Source organism: Bombus impatiens, unplaced genomic scaffold (assembly GCF_000188095.3).
Source record: "Bombus impatiens unplaced genomic scaffold, BIMP_2.2 scf_0023, whole genome shotgun sequence".
NCBI lineage: Eukaryota > Metazoa > Arthropoda > Insecta > Hymenoptera > Apidae > Bombus > Bombus impatiens.
In genome coordinates this window covers 846614-869538 of record NT_176442.1, presented here as the reverse complement: position 1 = coordinate 869538, position 22925 = coordinate 846614, and the positions used below count along the sequence as shown (strand labels likewise).

Below are 22925 nucleotides of genomic sequence, written 5' to 3'. Positions count from 1 at the left end.
AAGGCACGCTCGCGGCTCTTCACGTCCTCAAGAGGCAAACAGCAACGGGACGAAGAGAGAATCTGTAGATCTGTTCTCCGACCTGGACCACGTCGTCGCGTCGTTTCCTTTCCACGCTCCACACAGAGTACGTACAAGAAGTTGGCCGAGTCGGAGGAAAGGTAAAGGGAAGGAGAATCAGCGAGACACGTTAATGAGTTTTTCGAGGGACGTGCCGGGCGCGGAGACGATCGACAAGAGCCGGGAATTAGAGGCAGTGAGACTCGAGAAAGGGAGAAGGGCCGCGCCCGTCTGGCCTCTGTGAAAAAAAAAGAGACAGAGGATGAAGGAACACGAAGCCGTGACCGCGGCTCGAGATCGATCTCTTCCACTTTTAAATTTAAATAAACGCCAGCTCGTAGCCGATAAGGCTCTGTGCTCTCCTGTCCTGCCGTCTCGTGCAGTCTCAGTAGCAATATTTCTTCTTACGGGCTCGTAGGTGGCTAGGTAGGCGGGTAGGTGCCGCGACAGACGTGGAAACACGGCCGTAAGATCGATATCGAGGGAAAATCCGATCATTATTGTGCTTCTTTTCAGTCCTAAAAGGTTTCCGCGGCAGCTCCCGGGACTCCTTTCGCAGCAGTAGAACTGATTGAAATTTTTTAGAGAACCATCCCCCTTTGCTCCCCACTTGCGCCTTAGCCCTATTTCCTCCTCCCCCTTTTTCATCGTTCTTTTTCTTTTTCCTTTTTCTTTTTTTTTTTGGTATTCGTCTTCTGTGGCGCTTGATCGAATAATGGAATCCTTTGAGCGACGAGGAAGCCCCACCCGCGAATTATGATTTGCATGCGCAAAGCGGATTTCACGTGCTCGCGGTATTGTGTGTGCTCTTTTGCTTCGATAGAGGGGTAAGTGGAGGTTTAATTAAGTAGGGGAATAAAGTTACGAGTTTATATTTTTAATAATGAATGAGTCGTAGTTTTTGGGTTTGAAGTATCGTTCTTTAGTGTCGAAATTATTAGATGGTTTATATTCTATAATTATTTATAAATATATGCCGTCAAGTATTTAGAACCATATCATATTCTGTAAAATTTTATCAATTTTTATCTAGTTTTAAAAACCTTTTTCTTTCTTGAAGGATACGAATAAAAATCCCTCTTAAAGGTATTACATACTCCAATAAACACCAATCCTCAAACCTGCTTATAGACATGTACCTCACGATCTAGTTAACCGCCCAATACCTACAACATGAAAAACCCTAGGCCGCCGACCGAACCATTTTATGCGATTGCGTATAAATAGCTGGCGAAAATGCTTCGGACCTAGAAAGGATCGTTCGTGCAAATTTTCCAGATCTATTCGGAGGGTGCCGGGATGTGACGATTGATTGCGAATTCACCGGTAGATTAGCGTACCACCACGAAATCACATTTTCGTTGGTTCAAGGAGCAGATGATTTCGGGGCTTTAGCCGGATAAACTGAAATCGATAGATTCAAACAGCGATCTGTAATATCGGCGAACACGCGATATGCGTTGCGAGCAGATTTCCAATTTCCTCGCTGCCGGACTATTAAATTACAATCGGCAAACATGATAAGCACGGCGCTCCAAAGTAAAATGAATATTTCAAGGAGGCATCGTTTAAATCAAAATGTCAATCCGCGCTGTGGCGTAAACCAAGAACGAGGAGGAAAAAGAAAGAGAGGAAACAGAAAACAAAATGAAAAAGATACTTGACCCGGTTGCGTTATCGATGTCGCTTATTCCACGGTTAAAGAGCGCTTGGAAAAGCGCAGTCAACGTTTACCTGACAAATGAAATGCGATTTTGTGGACTTTTCAAGTTTATAGATCGATCATGAATCAAATAGAAAATCTACTTGAAAAATCAGGATGACGAAAATAATAAAAGAATCGTTTAGAAATTTTTTTGAGAATTTCTGCCTATTAAGCCGAAATCAAATATTGCAAATATCAATTACGCGTAAAAAACGTTTAAATTTGTTGAAAAGATTGTATCTGATACGCAACTCCACACACCTCGCGGTAATTTTGTTTTTGAGTTAGTAGGTGGCTTAATTTTTGCCACAACACGTCTGTCGGTATGCGGCTCGTCCTGCGTAGATACGGCACGAATTTTTCTCGTTGCTGATTTTAATAACAGATTGCCACTGGAACCACGGCAAGGAGCAAGGAAGAAGGACATGGAGAGCCGAGTGCGAAGGGTGCCGAGAACGAGAGGAGGGCGGAGGCTGAGTCACTGCTTATACGTGACTACGTCGCCGCATCGGTACAACCGCCCCCTTTCCGCTTCCAGCTCCTTTTCTAAGTTCAACCCCTCTACATTTTCCCCAATGTCTTGCAGTTTCGTTACCTTCGACCCCGATATTCGCAAGTCGATAAGTTCTTTCGAACAGATTAAGCTCGATTGGAAGCATCCTTTTATACTTTCTTTTTTGTGATAAGTTTAAAATAATAAAGGAGAAAAATTTTAAAATATTCTTTAATCGTTACATTGATTAGGATGATTAAGGCCAACCTTTTGCTTGAAATTTTAATAATTTTAGGATTTACGAAATACTGAGCTATTATATAGTATTCTGTGTTTATCATTAGTATACTTTCTTTTCGTGTATTGTACAATACTTTCATACATATATGCAATCCACGTAACTAGACAAGTTTGTGGTTATATGTAGAGAAAGATATTAGAGAAAGAACGACTTAAAGAACTACTTTTTCAGGTACTAATCTGTAAAGTACATTTGGGATTTGTCACCCTTTAATGTGGTTCATAAAGAGCAAGGAAGCAGATTGCGCCGTTCAAGATATTTATTTGATGTAGGTACATTACTAGCTACAATTACTGACTTTAATATCCGGACGCCCTTTTTTAAAATTAGACCAGACGACTTGAATGTTTTTCAGAAGTTGAAAGGACTAGTTTACTAGATGATATGTAAAGAAAATTTTGAAAAAATTTCAATTGATCGAAATCGTGAAGAAAATAGTACAGATCGCGTCTTATAATTCGTTTATCTGAGCCTGTAACGAAAATTAAAAAAATACGTTTTGTAGATTTATGTCAGTTGTATACATGCTAAAAACATCGAAATCGCCTAACGTACGAACAAGACAGACCAAGGTAATTTGTACAAATTTACACAATGTTAAACTATATATAATATTTTTCTTGTTTATAGTTTCATAATTATATCGTACATAATTATTATATAAAGTAATTGTTTTATCGATAGGACTAATAGTGTGTTTGTTCCATCAATACACGCACATGACAGTATCGATAAAACTTACGGCTAACAGTGGAATTCAAATTGTATACAATATACAACATACATATACAATATACATCGGAACCGTATACCTGAAAAGCAAAAGCCCGCAATGAAATAAAATTCTGTTTGTCAACGATTAAAACTACCCAGAGGTCGATTCGCATATTCATTCGCAAACTACCTTCGCGCAACTGAACAAAACCTTACGTACATCCATATTCAACGTCAATTAGCCGTGACAATAGATTCGTTGGGAAAAAGATTGAATCGAGAAAGGTTAAAACACGTATAAATGATTAAACGGTCTTTGGGCAAGGAGGCGGTCACAGGTGAAAGCCGAGCCGGGGTCTCGGTTCATTTTCCCAACAGATTCATCCCGTTTCGTCCTGTGACCTTTCTGCCCCACGAGAAACGACCATGTCCCGTCGGCAGATTTGCCTACGTGAATCAAGCGCAACCGTCATTAACCGTGGCGGCCATGTCCAAATTAAAAAACGTCAACTTACAGGACTTTCGCTCGTGCTCCTACCTTTTTCCCTCTGTCATTCTATCTTCCTCGCTTGCTCTCGCTGCACTCCTTAGATTACGTGCGATCGATAACGGGCGCTTTTCAGAATGCTGCCGCTGTTGCTTTGATACGTTATGCACACGGTTCCGACGTATACGCGTTTTTAAAAACGAATGGACACACTCTGAAAGAATAAATGGGCCGCGCTTCGAGGGATGCTTATAAAGGATTGATTAAAGCAAAGCACGCGGTGAGGAAGAAAAAATATAGCGAGAGGGGAGGGCAAAGCGTCAGAAGCAAAACCGCGGCATATATCTCGTTATCACCTACGCCTCGTGACTGAATCTGGGAACAGTGGTAAGAGGCGGATCGAGAGCGATTCGTTAGACTCGCCAAGGTGGAATCTTGTTTTGTATTGGAGCTAACCAGTTAACTGCGTTCGACGTGTATACATGTCAATGCAAAACTTTACTTCGGTACAGTTGACGTATACACTCGTCATGTAAAATAAAAAATTACCATTTACTATAAAAACTAAAAATTTTATTAAAAAGTAATATAAATGACATTTAGTGGTGTTTTTCCTTTATTCTATCAGTAAAACTATTATATATTTTATAAAAAAGACAAAAAGACTTAAAAAAATTTTGATTATTTGATTATTCTCTTTGGTATACCGTTTATGTTCCGTATAATGTATTGCTTTTTGTAAATTGAATCGATTATTTTCCCCAATGCATCAGCTATTCCCCAAATTATTTTGTGTATTTTACTGCGTATATCAGCTATTCCCTGAATTGGCTTGTGAACTTTACTTTATTATTTTTTGACAATTCTTAAGTTTTTAATAACTTGTTTTGAATAAAAATGTAGGACTTCCTCGTTTTGCTTTACTTTTTTCGTAAAATTTATAAAAGGAGCATTTGATCTGCGCTTGACGTGTATTACTCGTAATTGCTTGATATAGCTGTGTAATCAGCCAGGAATTTTTGAAACTAAACTCCGCAGTTAATGAGAAAATTGGCAATTTAGAGAGCAATCGTGTGAATCTGTTTTCTCGGATCTCTGCATATTCTATATTGTATGTCAAAAGGTGTATATTGTTTCAATAAATCTTGTATTAATCTTGAAATATTAGGTCATCCCATAAGTTCGTGCCGTTTTTCGAGCGGTTATATATGTTATTTTTTTCAAACACCTATGAATCGTTGTCTTAGGTATTTTCAGAACATTTGACATCTCTTGAACTGTCAAACTTCGTGATTTTTCAACAAAATCCCGAATTGTATCTTCGTCTGTCTGAGGAGGACGCCCGGAGCGTTCCTCGTCTTCTAAACAGAAATTCCCAGCTCTAGAACGTTGGAACCACTTCCTACAGGTGCGAGATGAAAGCGCATTTTCTCCGTAAACAGCACATATGTTTTTCGTGGCAATTGTTACAGAACTTCCTTTCCGAAATTCATATAACATGAGATGTCGAAAATGGATACGCAATGCACTCATGATTTTTTACTGTTAGAAGTCACTGTGTTCACTATATTATGATCTTATATCCACGAAAATCTGCTCTAGCCTGTTATCGATCAGCTAAGCTCAAGTGCATTGGTCCCTTATCGCAGTATGTTTATAGATCGACACATGAAATGTATACACAAAAGTCGGCACGAACTTATGGGATGACCTAATAGTTTATCGCAGTACGTAATGAAAAATTTTATTGTCACCTTAGTTCGCTTTAATCTACTTCAAATGTACACGTGTATATACTATGTATAAACATAGAGAAAGATTCGTTTGTAAAATTATTTCCTTTTTTCTTTTCAAAATTACTTACTATGTTTAAAGCAAAAGTATGTTACCGTAATTCGCATCACTAAGCATGCAAATTTCAATTTAGTCAATTCCCAAATATTTAGTCAATTCCCAAATATTTATCTTCATCAGCTACACAATATGAGAACGAGAGGAGTTGATTCAGTGGTACGTGGCATGCGCAGATTCTGCGGCGAATTAACCATTCCCACTTCCATTTAACTCAAGCAACGTGTTCCTTTGACAGTTGAGAAGATTCAACTGCATCTGCACGAGACTTCAAGAAACCGAACGCAATCATCTCGATGTATTCATCAAACACGCAAAGATAAATTATTTTAATGGACTATTGCAGTCTAGAGTTTGAATCGTAGGTATTTAATATTTAAAATAGAGATTCGCGCACCTTCGACCACTTTAACTTCTTTGATTTTTTCTTTTTCAAGCAAGATCACCTTGCGATATTTCACGATCCTTTATATCCACGGAACTTCCGTTCAGAGAAATATAACGACGATATCCTATCGTAATACTTTTCAGTATCGTAACTAATTCGTACTTCTTGTGATTTCCTTCGTTGCTGCATAGCCAAGTGACGAATTCCGAACAACTTGATAAGCATAAAAATAATCTTCTCGTTACGAAAAGCTGGTTCCCAGCGTCCTTGGAATGCTTCACGCAGAAAATTATATTTTCTTTCCATTGCAAGTTTCTTCTTGAATTGGGGCCCGCGCCGGTAATGCATATCGCGGACAGAACTATTACATTACTCGATTGCAATTTGACTTCAAAGGGCTCGGGGTAATACTCGTTGACAAAAGCCTTTGCCCGGGAGCACCGGCTACAAATGGAATTAAAGGACGCCTAAAAGGATAATCCTCGGCGCGCATCCGCTGAGAGATCAGGGGCAAAAACATCCCCCTCTTTTCAACCCCCAGACCCGGTCTGGCTCTGAATCGCAATTCGACGCTTCTTTACGGCGCCGCTAAATTAATTAGTCTCGCTTTAACTAAAGGGATAACTCCTTGGTTTTCGTCTCTTGGATGGCGCGCGCGCGCATGCACGTGGCTCGGTTTTCTTATAAGCGAACGTGCAACAACGAAACCTGGTATTCTGCGTGAACCTTTGTCAGCTTTTTTGTATTCGTTTTTTTTCGTATCTCTTATCATAGCTCTTTGATAAACGATGGACAACTTAGGATGCTGTACAGTCTTTTTTGCCAATGAATTTCTTATATCCCATGTGAAAGAAGAGAAGTTATATTAAACTGTCGTTTAATTAACTTGTCGGTTAACCCTTTTTCTGTGATTAACGTCAAATCGAATATTTATCCTTCGATAATATCATATTATAAAAATTTCGGATGATATGTCATAGAATCTTTTATCGACAGCTTAAAAATGGTCAAAACGTCGCGTCGCGACAAACCGTTTAATACGACCTTTCGTCGGTAGTAATCGAGCTTTCAAGAAAAGGAAGTTGATGTGACGCAGGGAACGCTCAGTATTTAGAAGGAGCAGTAACGTAACAATAGGCAAGCGTATAGGATAGAAATGGAGTAACAGTGTGTCGTGGTTCATCCCGAGCTTACTTTTATATCACACCATCCTTACTCTTCACCCTCTGTACTATTCGCGTTTACTCTTTCGCACGAGTCAAACGTGTTTCTCTTTCTCAGTTACAACCGTTGTCTCTCACATATCCCCTCGCTTCTGCTCTGCCGAGAATAGAAGGAACGAACCGCTTTGTAAGCAGTAAAGAGGCGCTTTGTCGCCGGACACCTTTCTCTATTATTAAATTGTATGTTCTTCAACTCTTTAGCCATCTTTGCGCTTCATGTTTCGCGTTTGCGTGTTTCGGACAGATGGAGAATGTATTTTTAAATTTGCGATTGTATTTGTAAATTTGCGATTGTATTTTCTCAATTTATATAGGTTTTAGGAATACAGAATTGATTTTAGAGATAGACAATAAAATCAGGAGATGAAGATATTACTTAGATTAATTAGAAATATCAATTTGTTAGTTATTTAAACTTTTTAAATAATCTGAACCGCATTTGGTTTTTAACGTTTGAGTTAAAGTTCCTGGTTTTTCCAGTTTGAGTCAATTTGAGACATCTTGAAGCTTTCAAGATTTTTACATGTATCTTCCATTGAATATTGATTATCGAAAATTAAAAAAGAGTCAATACCGCCCAGAATGAAAATCATTACGAATTTATCAATATATGAATTGAAATAAAAGATTCACTTACAGTCGACGGAAACTTTGATCTGTTTGCTCACAGTCGGAGGGACGCCATTCGTTGCGATGCATAAATAAACGCCCATGTCCAATCTTGAGATCCGTGTGATTTCCAGCGTCTCGCCTTTCCACTCCAATACTAAAAATGATAAGCGACACTTTAGCTAGACAGGCGATTTTGGCGCTTTTATTTTCCCTATCCGACGTCGCGGAATAACCACTCGACAGAGTCTAAAAGCTAATTTTAGTTAATTGACAAACCAACGAACAGAGGTGGAAAAAATGGCCGGGAAATGCTAAATGTATCTGTCTCCATACGAGTTCGTTCTACTATGGCAAATTCCAAGTTTTTCGAGCCTTTGCTAATTCTAGAAATTATATTTCTGTATGTCCCGCGTTATTTTCAAACTCGGTGAAATTTGCTTATAAAATTATGTATAAAATAAAGATTGAAACTGATTTGCACGTAATTTTTATTCCATTAAAACATAATTTAGTAGTCATGGATAAGTAAAATCATTACTTTCTAACACATTGAAATTCTTTTACTGAAAAGAGGATTGTAAAACTTTTAAATCGAAGTTTACCAGTTCTCTTTATAATATAATTTAACCGTGTTTGCAAACATAAAATTAATTTTGCCACCTGATGAACACGTTAATTACACTTTTCCAATTTCGATATCTATATAACGCTTCCTGTATCGCATTTAATAAATCCTATTATGTTCGTAACCGGAATTAAATTCTTGATTTCTTTAAATAATAGGAGCGCCATCTCCGATGGTTCTAATGCGTTAATTTTTATGAAGTTGAAATTCTACATATCCGTTTTAAATTCCTCCGACACACCGTGGCATCCCTTATTTACTCCAATAAATTAATACGCTTTCTGAACCGCGAAACCGTGTAAAGACTTCAACGCATCGTTCTTTAAAATCTGTGGCCAACGTAATTACGCGTTACAAGATCCTCACCCTAGCCGTTTAACGACATGGAATTCGCGAGTTCTCCGAGTCCTCGGAATTACGTGACGTGTTAATGAGAAATATCTTTCCCTTCGTCCTGTTTTCATTAAATCCACTGTCTTTTGACACGTTTACATTTTCTCTCCTTCTTTTCAATCTTCCTTTGCTCTTCTCTTCACGACCCTACCGCACGATCTTCTCTGTGATTGCGGTAACACAGTTTTTGAGGTAGAGCATGTTTGATCTTCGGATAGAAGTCAAACGAATGTCATTATTTTTAATTGCAGCGCGCTTCTACTCCCCCGAATTTTTCGAAACACGGTTACGGATCGACGTTGGTTGTACTCTGAAGAGAACATCACATCTAAAGATTACAGATTAAAAAGGAACATACGGATAACTTAGATTTAGGTGACAATCGTTCAGACTTCTTGCGAAAAAGACAAACATATCACATTTTATGCTATAGTTAATAACATTTCAATAATATTTCAAATAATATTCATTGATTCACTGTAATTTAAATTTACAAAGCAACTAAAAGTCACCCTATATGATATTTCATATATGACAGGAAAACAAAGTGAACACAGGACTAGAAAAACAGAAGAGAAGAGTACATGAAAAACATGCGGAGAAAATAACCATTGAGAAAAAACTAGTAAAATAACGAGAGCAACTTTAGACATAAAAATATTATCAAACTGTAAAATCGAGTTATAACTATAACGGTCAATTGCGATATTAAATTATCGTTTCAAGTCAAACTCTATCATCACAATCGTATTATGTATTGCTATTACATCGAATAGATTGTTGTAATAATATTTATTCATGATAAGTCAATAATAACGTATACTTACCAGAATACGTTTTGTTAATTGAGATCTTTGAACTATCGTCTCTTTTCCAGCTTATAGCTGGTTTAGGACTTCCAGTCGCTTTGCACGTTAGACTCACATTCGCACCTTCTCTCACAATGACATCTGACGAGGACTGATAGTCCTCTATATTTGGAGGCACTGTGAACAGAAACATGTTTTTGTGTAATATTTGTCCATTAATACAGTTACATAGATTAACTCACTCATAATCAGTTGCATACTTAGCCAAAATAAATGTTCTCTACATGTTTGCGAATATTACATTTAGATGAAATACAGTCGATCTTCGAAGTTCGAACATAACCCGTTCCAGGAAACGGTTCGATCTTTCAGTTGTTCGAATTTCGATTTAGGTTTTACTATTTGATTTAATTAATTGAATTAATCCGTTTCAGACATTCAAAATTTACTCAATCTTTTCCATTTTAACTGCCTATTTCAAAAGATCATATTGATAAATAGTAAAAAAAACGAGTTTCAATAAACTACTACCAAATTCATACTTTTATATTTATTGATGAGCTCCTTTCTATGTTCTATCTAAAATATAAAATATATACGACTTCTTTTTTAGCATTTTCAGGTATCTTAGGTATCTTTCATTGATAAAGTTATGAATGGAAATCATTTTAAAAAATACATAAATGTATATGAAAATAACTAAATGATATAAATGAAACGGTTGAAAATGCTATTATGAACAATTGCTGAACCAATTACAAAGTCACAAGAGAACTGCACATGCAGTGAACATAGCCTTGTTTTCCTCTTTTCTTCTCAGCTAGCATTTCGCCTGACCTGGGCCTAAATAGAGAAATAATGCAGCCACGTGACGGTTACGAGACAAGTGACTCTTTATCCCTTTGTTGGAGCTTCGAGTTTTCGTTGAGTTCAAAAGTCGAATTTTTCTTGGCATTCTTATTTGAACGTCGAATAGTTCGAACTTCGAGCGTCTACTTTATATTAGTTCAAAAATTGATTTAACATAGGTCAATTTGGTATAAAAATCAAAAAAATACTGAGAAATCTACGAGAACAAATTATATTTGGATCTGCGCAAGGCACCACAGTCTTTGACATAAATCAAACAGTAGATCCTTTTCATCGAGCAAGAAATACATTTGAGCAATGTCAAGCAGAAAGTCGTTCGCGAGCACAGCGTTAATCGCGATTGACGTGTCCGCAATTGTGCAAAAGAGCGACATCGAAAAGACGAAGGCGTTGGTCAGATCCAAGAGCGGTCATATAATAAAATTTGCATGACACAGGGTCGGCTTCGAGTGGACCCAGGTCAAGAACGCTTCAAAGAACAGGCCAACCTCAAGGATGAGTAAGAAGTTCTGAATGGCATTCTTTCACATGCAAATCGAATTCAAAGTTAAAAATGAAAAAAGGAAATGTCTAAGGAGGTAAAAGAAGTTCGGTTCGACGAGGTCGCAAAGGGGTTGAAGATGATGATACCGGAGAATCCAGTTACAATCGCGGAAACGTTCGACAGCGGGGCTCGAGACCGGTATGAACAGACAGAAGGGCAAAGGAAACGAGAAATGCGGCCAGATGAGACGAAGAGGGAGGAAATCCCCGTTAAAAAGTCGTAATCACTGACGATAAGAGGCCCTTTCCGTGGAGGAGAAAATGTCTTGGAGAACAGGCTCGTCGCCTCGGGGACCACGATTACGGCTTGAAAACGTACGATGCGGCGAAAAAGTTTTGTCGCAGTTTCGCGTTCCAACAGGCATTTTGCCGAATATTCCTAGTTTTTATGGGAACGAAAGAGTTTGTTCTTTCGTCTTTTTTAATCTCCTATTGTTTACCGACAGTTTTGAGGTATGTTTTTTTAATTTTTTTATTCGAATTCGTAGTCGTTCGATATAAAACGACTTTGAAAATGGTTGTTTTTTAATTTGCCTTTGAATTCGTTTCAACCTTTGTTACCTTCGCATACAGTCACCGTTTTCATTTTTCTTTTAATTACTTTTATAAAAATAAGTTTTTAATTCGAATACTTCTCTGAAAAAGCACTTACTTACAGTAAATACAAGACTTCTACACGAAATTATAAACCTTTTGTCAATTCTTTTGTTGTAAAGGAAATTTATGAGGACTCGAGCGATAGTTTTACAAAGACAATAAAGACTTTCTGTGTCATCCCTGATTACATGGCTCTCCTTTGATAATTACTAAATCTAGTTAGCGTCCGGATTACAGGTACAATCCTGTGTTAACGTACTTAGTAACCGACCAAAAATCCCTGCCCCCATTCTGATGAATACTCGTTGGCAAAGATGCGAACAGTTTATCGAAGGTAAACGTGATAAAGTGGAATCGATATTGCGGCCGTGAGATCGCCACGTATAATTCAAACGACGATAAGGCAAATGACCATAATGAAACCTCAAGCAAATCCAATTTCCATGCGAATCGCCGCCGATTGTTATCCAAATGACAAAAGCGAGCCACTTCTGGTGAGTAAATAAACTACCAGAATGGTCTAGTTAGAAAAATTATGAAATATATTCAGTTTTTCAATATCTCCTATAGTGAATAAAAAGAAATTTCTATAGAGATATTATTGAATTATATTTAGCATATGTCTTCTGTTCTAAATGAAATTTTCCGCACGAAACTCGAATCTTTGTTCGCATAAAATTCCGTTTATTGTATCGATAAAAATATAACCGCAGAATTGAAATTTACAAAAGTATATAACATTAAATTTTACTCTCATTCTATAGTATATCCAGCATTGCAACGTTACATCGTACAATATTAATTCCCCCAATCTAGAAATCGTTATCAATCGTTATAAAAGCAAATTAAAGAACGAAGCATAGATTTAACATGTAGCTTGTAAATTCACGTATATACCTTTATAATTATTAATAACGTTGAAGATTTTTACAATTCAATAAATTTTCACCTGCAATGTATTAATATTTTTATCCATTGAAGATTTTACAAACGCGACAAGTGTTAATGAATAAACACATTAACAATTACCTAAGTAATTCATTACAGGCTGAAAGAGTTTTCCACGAAACTGAATTGATTAGTGAAAGCGGGACCGAACGTGGTAAAAGACATCGCACAAGAAGATTTGTAACCCTTTTCAATTATTAAAAAATTATATGTTTATACACGTGCACACGTGTGTTTTCCTTAGATTAGTGCACGATTATAGTAGCGTTTTTCATTTGTAGATATTATATGATATGACTACCAATCAATTTACGATTAATACCATTAATGATTTGATGTATTCAATCTGGCGTCAGTCATTGGTGATTTGCGATAGTTTAGTGTCATTTGATCGCATGAATTATTATATTAATGGAACTAAATATTTACAAATAATCATGAATATGTATTTAGGAATATATCATTGAAATAATTCTATGTGCAATACTTGCATTTTTATTCCTGCAGTTCAACGAAGATTCGGATAATTAATATTTTCTAAAGTATTACTCTTTCCTGAAACAACATAAAATAAAGAAGATAAACGGATCATATCTAGCATAGAAGGAAGCACTATTATTAAAATCGTATCAACGTAGATTGATTTTTCATGGAAGGTTCGTGGCTCGTTAGTTCCAGAAACCACTGGCGGAAAACACACTGTGCTTGAAAAGGACACGGTATTAAAAATTAATACAGCACAAGAGAAGTATAAAATTGTCGTAGAGGAAGGGGATGCTTTTATGCTCAGACTGTAACAGCTAAGAAAACGAAGACACTACATTCCTCTATCCTTTTTATCCTTTAATTATTTTTTTTCGTTGTGATTTATTAGACTACTTCTACACATAAATCCTGCACAAAATTTCTGTGCAACGAATAATTGTAATTCAATGAAATCCTTAATGGTGTGTTATTATTATTAAAAGTATAGTTATTTTATATTTCAGTCAAAACTCTATTCGCAACTCAATATTCCTACGATATGCTTTGGAACCAAGCTGTAACTCAGCATTCACACTTCCACTATAGGTTCTTTCGTTCGGAGCATCGACAGACTGCATTTTACGACTGGAGAGAAAAAACTTCCTTTCCGATCGAATACTCTTCATGAGTGTTCTTCCATTAACACGTGAAGCGTCAGAGGAAGGGTGGGGGAAGAGGCTTAATTTAAAAGTCTAAATGCGATTCGAGCATCTAAGCGTTTCCTGGGTAAACCGGCTAAAGCCTTGACGATCCTCTCGAACGTATCCTGTTTGTGTGGAAATTTCAGCCGATCGTTATTCTGCGGTACACGAATGCGGCCGACTCGCGGAAATAAATAACAAAGACAATTGTATTCAATTATATCACTGTCATATTATGGGAAAAGATATATATATATATATGTATATATATATATATATATATATAATATATATATATATATATATATATATATATATATATATATATATATATATATATATATATATATATATATATATATATATATATATATATATATATATATATATATATATATATATATATATATATATATATATATATATATATATATATATATATATATATATATATATATATATATATATATATATATATATATATATATATATATATATATATATATATATATATATATATATATATATATATATATATATATATATATATATATATATATATATATATATATATATATATATATATATATATATATATATATATATATATATATATATATATATATATATATATATATATATATATATATATATATATATATATATATATATATATATATATATATATATATATATATATATATATATATATATATATATATATATTATATATCATATATATATATATATATATATATATATATATATATATCGTATCAAGAGGAGTAGATTGGCATCTGTCGTCTGCATCACCGTGTGCGACCAAAACCGGTTGATCGAAACAGACATCCGTGGTTCGCATGATTGGTGTATAAATGCCGGTCCAATGAGATATATTTCACTGGACCATTCACGCTTAGTTTTCGTGTAACACGCCATGACTAATTATTATCTTTTCTCGAGACTTGAACGCAGATCGATCGTCTATTCGTATAAAGATATTACGTTAAAAACAGTCAAAATTGGACATATCGATACATACCTGATGACTCACGTATTTCAACATCTCGTGTGCCGAGTAAATGAGCAAATTAAGCAAACGCGCAAAACAAAGCATCACAATGATTTACGCGCTGATTCGTCCTCGTACAAACACTGAATATTACATCTTGCTTGCAATTTCCTAACGCTGCGTGATTTTATCACGTAATTCAAATAAAACATGTTATATTATATTTATAAAATACACCGTCAAACACGTGATAATTGTACGCGATTTTGTTGAGCAGATCTCTCTTACTAAGCAAAAGCGTGAAGCGGAATTCAATCGATGCATCGCATTTTCAGAGAGAAATCAAAATAAGAGAGTGAAAGAAAATGCAATAGGAGAAAAGAGGAAAAGGTCGAACGCGGAAGATCACGCGACAGATACGGTAACGCGAATATTGAATTATTCCATTGGAAATTAATCGCGAAAATACCCATATCGCGACGCTAAATCGCGTATCATTCATGTAACCATTTCGTGTCGATAACAAACGACAAACAAAACAAAATATGTATTTATACGATCCGCGGTTATCGTTTCTTTCAACGTCGTCTATGATGACACGATATTGTCATTCGACGGCGATATATTTTATCCAGTACTTATTACCTTGATGACATGTTTATGACATCTAAACATAAATCGAAATAAAAAAATTTTATACATTTGTGGCTAAACGAAAAGCGATTTGTTTAAATTTCGCATTCCATTCGTAATATATGTACTTAAATCTCTTTCCACAGATTTGAACATAGAAATTTGTCCTTTATAGCTGATGCAATAATACAGAAATTAAATACATAAATGAAAGTCATATCGTGCCAATTGAATTCACACAAATCGATACGAATCATTTCCTTAATACGAATAAATTCCTTACTAAGCTCAAGGGGGACTATACACTGTACGTATCGTACGAAAGAAATTTTATTTTCTATTTTCACTATTACGGTAACAAGCAGATTTATATGTATTTCCAGCTGATCTATTTATAATTCAGTAAATTGCAATTGCACTCGAAACTTTGTTTATAATGCATCAGTCTTACTTTAGTCTCTCTTTTCTTTGAATTTGTAGTACTGCTACTTTGAAAATGTACAAACTTCGTAGAGTAAAAGCGAAGAGTAACTTACAACGGAGTTTTACTACCTTTGTATCAGATATTTTGAACGAAACGCACTTTAACTCTCCTCTTAACTCACCGTTAAAGAGAATTATCCCATATTTACAATTTTTTAATGTTCTTCATTAATTTTTAAATGATATATGTATTATTTATAAACGATTATGTTGTAATTATCCTACTATATATTTGAATACTTTTGATAGTGTTCTGATCTATGTCACGAAATATGTGGAGGATACTTACCGCGGATATGTAAATATATACAGTGGATGTAAATATATGCAATGTAATGTTCAGCTGTGGTCCACAAATCTAGCTCTTTTCTCCCCCGAAACATGAATGTCAATGGATAGTGCCAAATGCGCATCGACTGACCGTGAACGTAGAACGATGGTATACATACATATTTATGTATATATATCATCTTTTCTATGTAGTAAATCGATGCTTCATTGACCGGATAGTCGTAATGATTCTTCGAAAGAAAGGATGGCTATGACTGTCCCCTTCCTCTAGCGGGAAATCACAGAAAAAATTGTCCCCGCGGGATGCGCGATGTAACGCGAGACAGAAGAATGGCGATGGACGAGCTAAAATATACGATAATCGTTAAGCCGGAAGCTAACACTATCGACGTTCGTGCGTTTGTCGTTTATATCAAACGTCGAAAATGTTCGTCGAAAGTATTCGTCGATAGGAATCGCTCGCGTTCGACTCTCCCTTCAGGACTGATCCTTCCTATTTTTCTACCAGATTGTAAAGTCACGATAACGACCTTAACGCAGGGCAAAATATTCCTCCTGGCTGGCACGTATTTCCAAATCCCGAGTTTCACTGGCTTGACCCGGCAAAATTGATTAATGTCATGTCGGAAATTAAGGCTATCGCGCGCGCTTTTAATCTCCTTGCGCTTGGACACGAATTAATGGTCGTCTTTGAACGATTTCAGAGTAACGCAACGCAGTAAAGTACGCAATGGCTCGAGACGGAAGAAGCTTCGTTCGATTAAATATACTTTTGATGAGAAGTTTATAAGTAATGAAGCTAAATATTTGGGGCGGTGGAGATCGTTTCCGCCATATAAGAAGAATAAATGTTGTCTGCTCAAAGAAATGCTAACAGTATCGATGATCGTAATCGGTTAACACTTAAAGTTTCTTTATATGATGGAATTGCATTAAAATCTTACTAAGATGCACAACATTTTAGGAAATAAACAAATCATAGATCAGGAACTTGATACCATTCGTTAAAAGCGATCGATAGACGAGCATCAGAAAAATTTATCCAGGCGTAAAAATTTCAAACACCGTATCGTTTTTCGTAGATTTTACCGAAAGTAGACTAATTAAACGAAATTTCAATTAAAAGATTTCCCAGCGCGCACGATGCAACCAACGTAACCGATCAAATAATTGCACAGTTTTTTCGCGAATTCGCGAGACGCGTGAGTTATAATCGGCCAGGCGTGTCCTTTCATCCTCGAATCTGATTATTGCATTTTACAATCGAACGAAAGAACCATTCTCGTTTCACTAATACATATATCCAGGCAAGCGTATATTCAAACGAGGCGAATTCGTTTGTCGTTATGCCGCGATAGAAGACAAAACGAGGAGGAGATAAAATATGAGAAAAAGAAGGCGAAAAAGCAGACGAAGGGAAAAAATATTTAAAATGTCGCTCGACTTATTAGCGATTTATACTTTTTCCGATAATCACGGATCGATGTGATACCACCAGGGACGTGCTCGTATCACCATTAAGAATAATTTGCATTTGGTGTCGCGCCGCTTCGCGCTGACGGTTATTGCGATTCCCAGGCGACACTTCGATTCCACTTTCGACCGTATGACTAATGCATTTTCAAACGAAACGTGAATAGACACACGTTACTTCGTGGTGGGTTCTCCACGAACATGTTACCCGAAAGCAGGACCGGAATTCCAAAGTTTTACAGTCTTCCATAGACAAAGTTGGAACGAGTTGCGCTCTGAATATTATATTATAGTATAACAAGCTGTTCTACCGACATTGTTGTAACGAACGATAAGAACACGGCTGGTGGTACGCTGAAATTTCATATTGCGTTTTCTTTAACTGTTTGTACTTTGATTATATCGGATTGGAATACGCCGTTCCGATTTCGTTGCGGGAATAATAATTTTATAGCAGTCGTAAAGTGAGATTTTTTATCGAATTGACTTCTGCACGGGTTTAGAGATGAACATTTGAGTATCTTGGTTCAAGAAGTGCACTTTCATTATAATAGATGATTAACGTTATAATAATTATTAGACGTTTTTATGATGACTCCAATTTCAAACGAATATATAATTAATAACAATAATAATTAATAGCAAATACGTGAAATAGGATATCCATTTCTCTCTGTTCGTGAGATTATTATCGTCACGCTAGAGACACCGTTACTAAAGACATCAGCAAACACGCGCCCGATCTATGCACAATTCATTTTCATTTAATCTAATTCGAACGAATCTAAATATTCGCTTAAATAAATACATACGTTTCAATGCTGCCGTCGCTATCGATAAATAATTAAAAGAGTCAAGCTTATTACCGGTAAGAATGCGGGAATTGTTGCAAATTTAGCCAATTTATCATCGCGTCTCGTTATCGGTTAACCGGGAATAATCGCTATCATAAATAATCAGCGTACGCAATCTGCGGGACAATTATTCGAGCCTCTGGAAATTTATTCGAGGAGTTATCCCGATAAGACGTACAGCTTTCGCTTGAAATAGCAACGAAGCCCCCTTTCGGATGGTTCGTTTGCTGGCCGAAACGCCGAGTGAAGAGGGTCGTTTCTACATATTCATATATAAATTGGCCCGAGTACCTGCCACCCCCGCTGAAATTCTACCTCCGTAGCATTCCCAAATGAACCATGACGTGTATTTTGTGCGCGAGCAAATATTTGTCTACGGCCGAAACACGTAAAAGTTCTCCTGATTTCAGCAATGTGCCCAGATTATCATCAGTATAGGAATTTTTATCGGTTTATCTCTACAAGACTGGAAGAGTAGGCGTAGAAAACATCAAACAAAACTATGGTCAGATATATTTGATAGATATATGGTCAGATATACTTGATAGCTGTAGAACAAGATCTCCGTATTAAAAATTAAACGCTCAAAGTCGATGGAAAGCAAGGGGTCGAATTTAAGTAAAACCGTGGTTGGCGCGAGTCAATTGCGCGTCTCGAAAAGCAACAGCGAAGTTCCACTCAATCCTATGAATTACCGCAGGTGTCCGACGATCTGCTACATTAATGCTAATGCGGGGTGTTACCGAATTGTTCAACAAGCGCAGATTGAACAGCGTGGCCCGTTATACGGCAGCCGCGTACGGACTGTTGATGCATTATTCAAGCGCAAACGCCACCACGTGTACGCTGCCGCGGCGTTGTTGCGCGTTAACTTACCCTAAACTCTACCAGCATCAGTTCGTACGGAGGACAGACAACGAGAGAGCGAAAGAGAAACAGACCGACGCGACGGCATGCTAACACTAAGGGTCCACCCGTGCTTCGCGCTTCGAGCTACGAGAACATGTATGTACGCGGAAACGTCGTCGCGCCTTGAATTATTAGCGTTTTCCCTCTGTGCTATTCCAGGATACCGAGTATTTGTGTAACTTGCAAGTTTCCCTGTATGCAATGTAAATCGGAAGCAAGACTCTTTAAAGATTTTCAGTAAAATTTTCTATGATAGTAATGCTTTTCGCTCTTTTACATGCGGATAGCTGTCATAGAAAAGAACGTGCTGAATTAAATATTTTTCTACTTTGCCATACCATGGACATTCCTATTTTAACACCTTTATAACCCTGGATGATATATCTCGTAACTAGTACTACCACGTCTGTATCGGGTCACCAGATATCTCATCATGAACGTTAAACAGCTGGTATTGAATGGCCAGATATCTTGTCCAGAGTTATGGATTAGTTATGGATGGAGTTTAAGGGTTAACAACTTGCAGACAGAAGTCTTCGTTTTTCTTGGATAGCGATAGTTTAATTTATTCCGTTGAAGGCTTAAATAATCAGCATAATGAAACGATGGGATCTTGTCTTGTTGGCGATCGATATCCGGACCGAGTCTTCGTTTACCCTCTACGACGCGGCAGTCCATGAAATCTTCGTTGTCCGTAATTGGCCACTCGAGAAATAGAGAATAAAGCGGCAGAGATCATGTTTGTGAAGGACCAGCCGATTCTCCAGATACTGGCCGCCATTTCACGAGTCGAATAAATATGCAAGGACTTAAGCAAGTAGCAAACTTTGTGCATTGCTTGGCCGTCTGCCGAACACGGTTCGATTTCCTCGTAGTGCCTCCAGTAGTTCCCTCCATGTGCCGAGTAGGAAAAAAAAATTTTCTTGAACATGCTTTTCACCGAGCCTAATGATCAGTGAGTGTTATTGTGTTCACGAGCGCTTTTCTATGGGGTCAGACGGAGAAAGTCTCCAATTAGGGAATTTCCCGGGGAATAGCGGTGAAAAAATCACGTTCACAAACGGGTCAGACACTCAATGCAAGATATAGACCTGAAGAGGACCAAACTTATTTCTTTAGACGTTTATACTTGGCTTGTTGCGGAGTTTTCTTTTGAATGGGTTAATAGCAAGAAAGTCGATACATGAGTTATTAAAGGTAGGATAAAATTAACAAAATAGTATTAATATTATTTGTAAAGCGGGATGAGATTCACTCGTTATTTGTATTTATGCTTCGCGTATTTAATTAAAGATATTTGTTGACCGATGGATAAAAATTTGAAACTTGATTGAAATATAGAAATACTAACTTTTAAACTTCCTAAACAAAAACACTTACAATTTTAGTATCGCAATAAATATCACATAGCTAATCCAAATCAATCTTAGAGGTCAGTAAAAACAGTCGTCGACAAATAAAGAGATGTGTGACAGCTTGGGCAAACATTTATTGTAAGCAAAGAGTTGTCAAAACAAGGAACGAAACGAGACAAATCGACGAGTCCAGAATGCACTTGGAAAATAAATGTCCGTACGCTCCACGAGATTTGGAAGGAAAGGGATCTGAGTTTATTCGGCAAAGTGGAGAATTGCAAATAGAAAAAGACCAAACAATACCAGCGTCCTCGTCAGAACCGGAAACACGATCGACTGGTGAAACGGGACATATTTTGTTTACGGATATCAATAGTTGGAATGATTCGCATGGGCGATTCGGCGACGAACCTATAAACAATTGATACTTTACACGCCGAATTTTTACCGTTTGTTGGCAAGAACTGATTGCGAGACAGTTTTTGCTTCCACAACAGCAATCGAAAAGTTTCGTTATTAATTTATACCATACGTGTAGAACGAAAGAGTAAACAGATGTTACGATTTGGTCAAATTCTTACTTCCTTAGCTTAAATAACATTGTAGAAATAGTATAATGTTAAGTTACGATGCTAAATTATTTTATAGAGTTTAAATGGTTTCTGTTAATAGTGCAAACTATAGTGCTTCATCGAAACGACGTATCATCGGATAACATAGTTCCAAGTTTATTTTACAATTGGACTTCCTTAACGTAGTGCAGTGTCAAAAGGTGTTTCGAGTCTCATTACGTTGGAGTCAAAGCGTGTGATTGAAATCCTAATGAAATTCTGCGCGTTCTCGCCTCCAAGGAAGTGGAAGCTACAGTGAGAGGAAAAAAGTACTGTAATGCTTTGACAGACATTCGGAAATTAAGTGGTAGTAGGTGCGAGATGGAGTAACGCGTTTTGCAACTTAACGGAGCACGATCCGCAAACACAAAGCCCCGTTAGAGGCTCGTGTCGAAATGACTGTTATGCGGCCCGTTGAATGAAGCCTCCGTTGCAACCACAAATTACTAATTACGCCGGTCCCCCTTAGGGAATGCGGTGTCGAGCTCGCGCACCGTATGACATACGACCGCGAGACGACACACGCGTTCTCTGATACAATACGTAACGTATACGAGCACAGCGAGACCCTTCCTTTGTGTCATGTTATACGGCTGGCCTTTGAGTATTCTTGAATTCGACTCGTGAAACTCGATGGCCGGATAAAAGCTGTGCAACGGTACCGTGTCTTTTGACCGGACAAACGCCGTAACGGGCAGGCAGAGAGTAGAGGGAACAGGGTGTTAAAAAAGACCTGCACGGGGCAAGAATTGTGAACAAGGCTGCTTGTGTTTCATGGCAGAAAGAAATGCATTCCCTCGTTAATGGACGCATAAAAACTACTTCCGTCGAAGAGAACTTGCTCAGAGATTATTCCGTCTCTTATTTTTTCTTGTTACGTTTCTTTTTACCCTTTCTTTCCATCCCTTTCTTTTTCTTTTTTAGATAAATATCTCGACACTGTGTCCTCGACGTTGTCCTGCTGCTGGTCGTAATTCAAAGGATCCGCTTGAATTTCATCGTCTTCCGTCCTCGACGAGAGAACCCCCACTAACTCCTATCGACTTTCCAATAAAATGGAGCTCGAGGAACGGTCGGAGAAAAGGAGAGCAGAAACAGATATGAAATTGCATACAGGCTCGCGAGTATCATAACATGCTCCTTTTACTCGTTACGAAGGAACGCCAATTGAACCGACAACAACCCTTCGACTTTTCTGCCGTCCCGATCTCGGCAACTCGATAACCGGCAAAAACGCGACGGACACGCGTATCCCAGACCAGTCGAGAGACGGCATGCTCTGTGAAGGAGACAAGCAAGGGACGAAAGGAAAGGATGAATACTCGAAATGTCGAAAAATGTGCAGCAAGAATCGGAAGCTCGACATCACCGTAGTGTACACTTTTCAGCTCCGTTCGAGCTTCTTTCTTAATTAAACTCATCGACTTGGCTTTAAATCGAATAGAAGTCAGATAATTTCCGGCTTCCACCTTATTTATGAGAGGAAAGATTAAAAAAAAAAAAAAAAAGAATGGCTGGA

At 37.2% G+C, this 22925-nt stretch overlaps 1 protein-coding gene across 1 annotated transcript in view; it reads right to left on the bottom strand.

The window, feature by feature from the left end:
* Positions 1–5392: 5392 nt before the first annotated feature.
* LOC100745595 (lachesin-like) overlaps positions 5393–22925 on the bottom strand; it is a gene marked incomplete at its 5' end in the record, with an annotated part of 85456 nt that continues 67923 nt past the window's right edge. Inside the window, 4 exons of the mRNA XM_024367484.2 lie at positions 5393–5477; positions 7596–7597; positions 7856–7988; positions 9680–9838. Coding sequence (XP_024223252.2) covers positions 5401–5477; positions 7596–7597; positions 7856–7988; positions 9680–9838 — 371 coding nt within the window. The remainder of the gene's footprint in view (positions 5478–7595; positions 7598–7855; positions 7989–9679; positions 9839–22925) is intronic.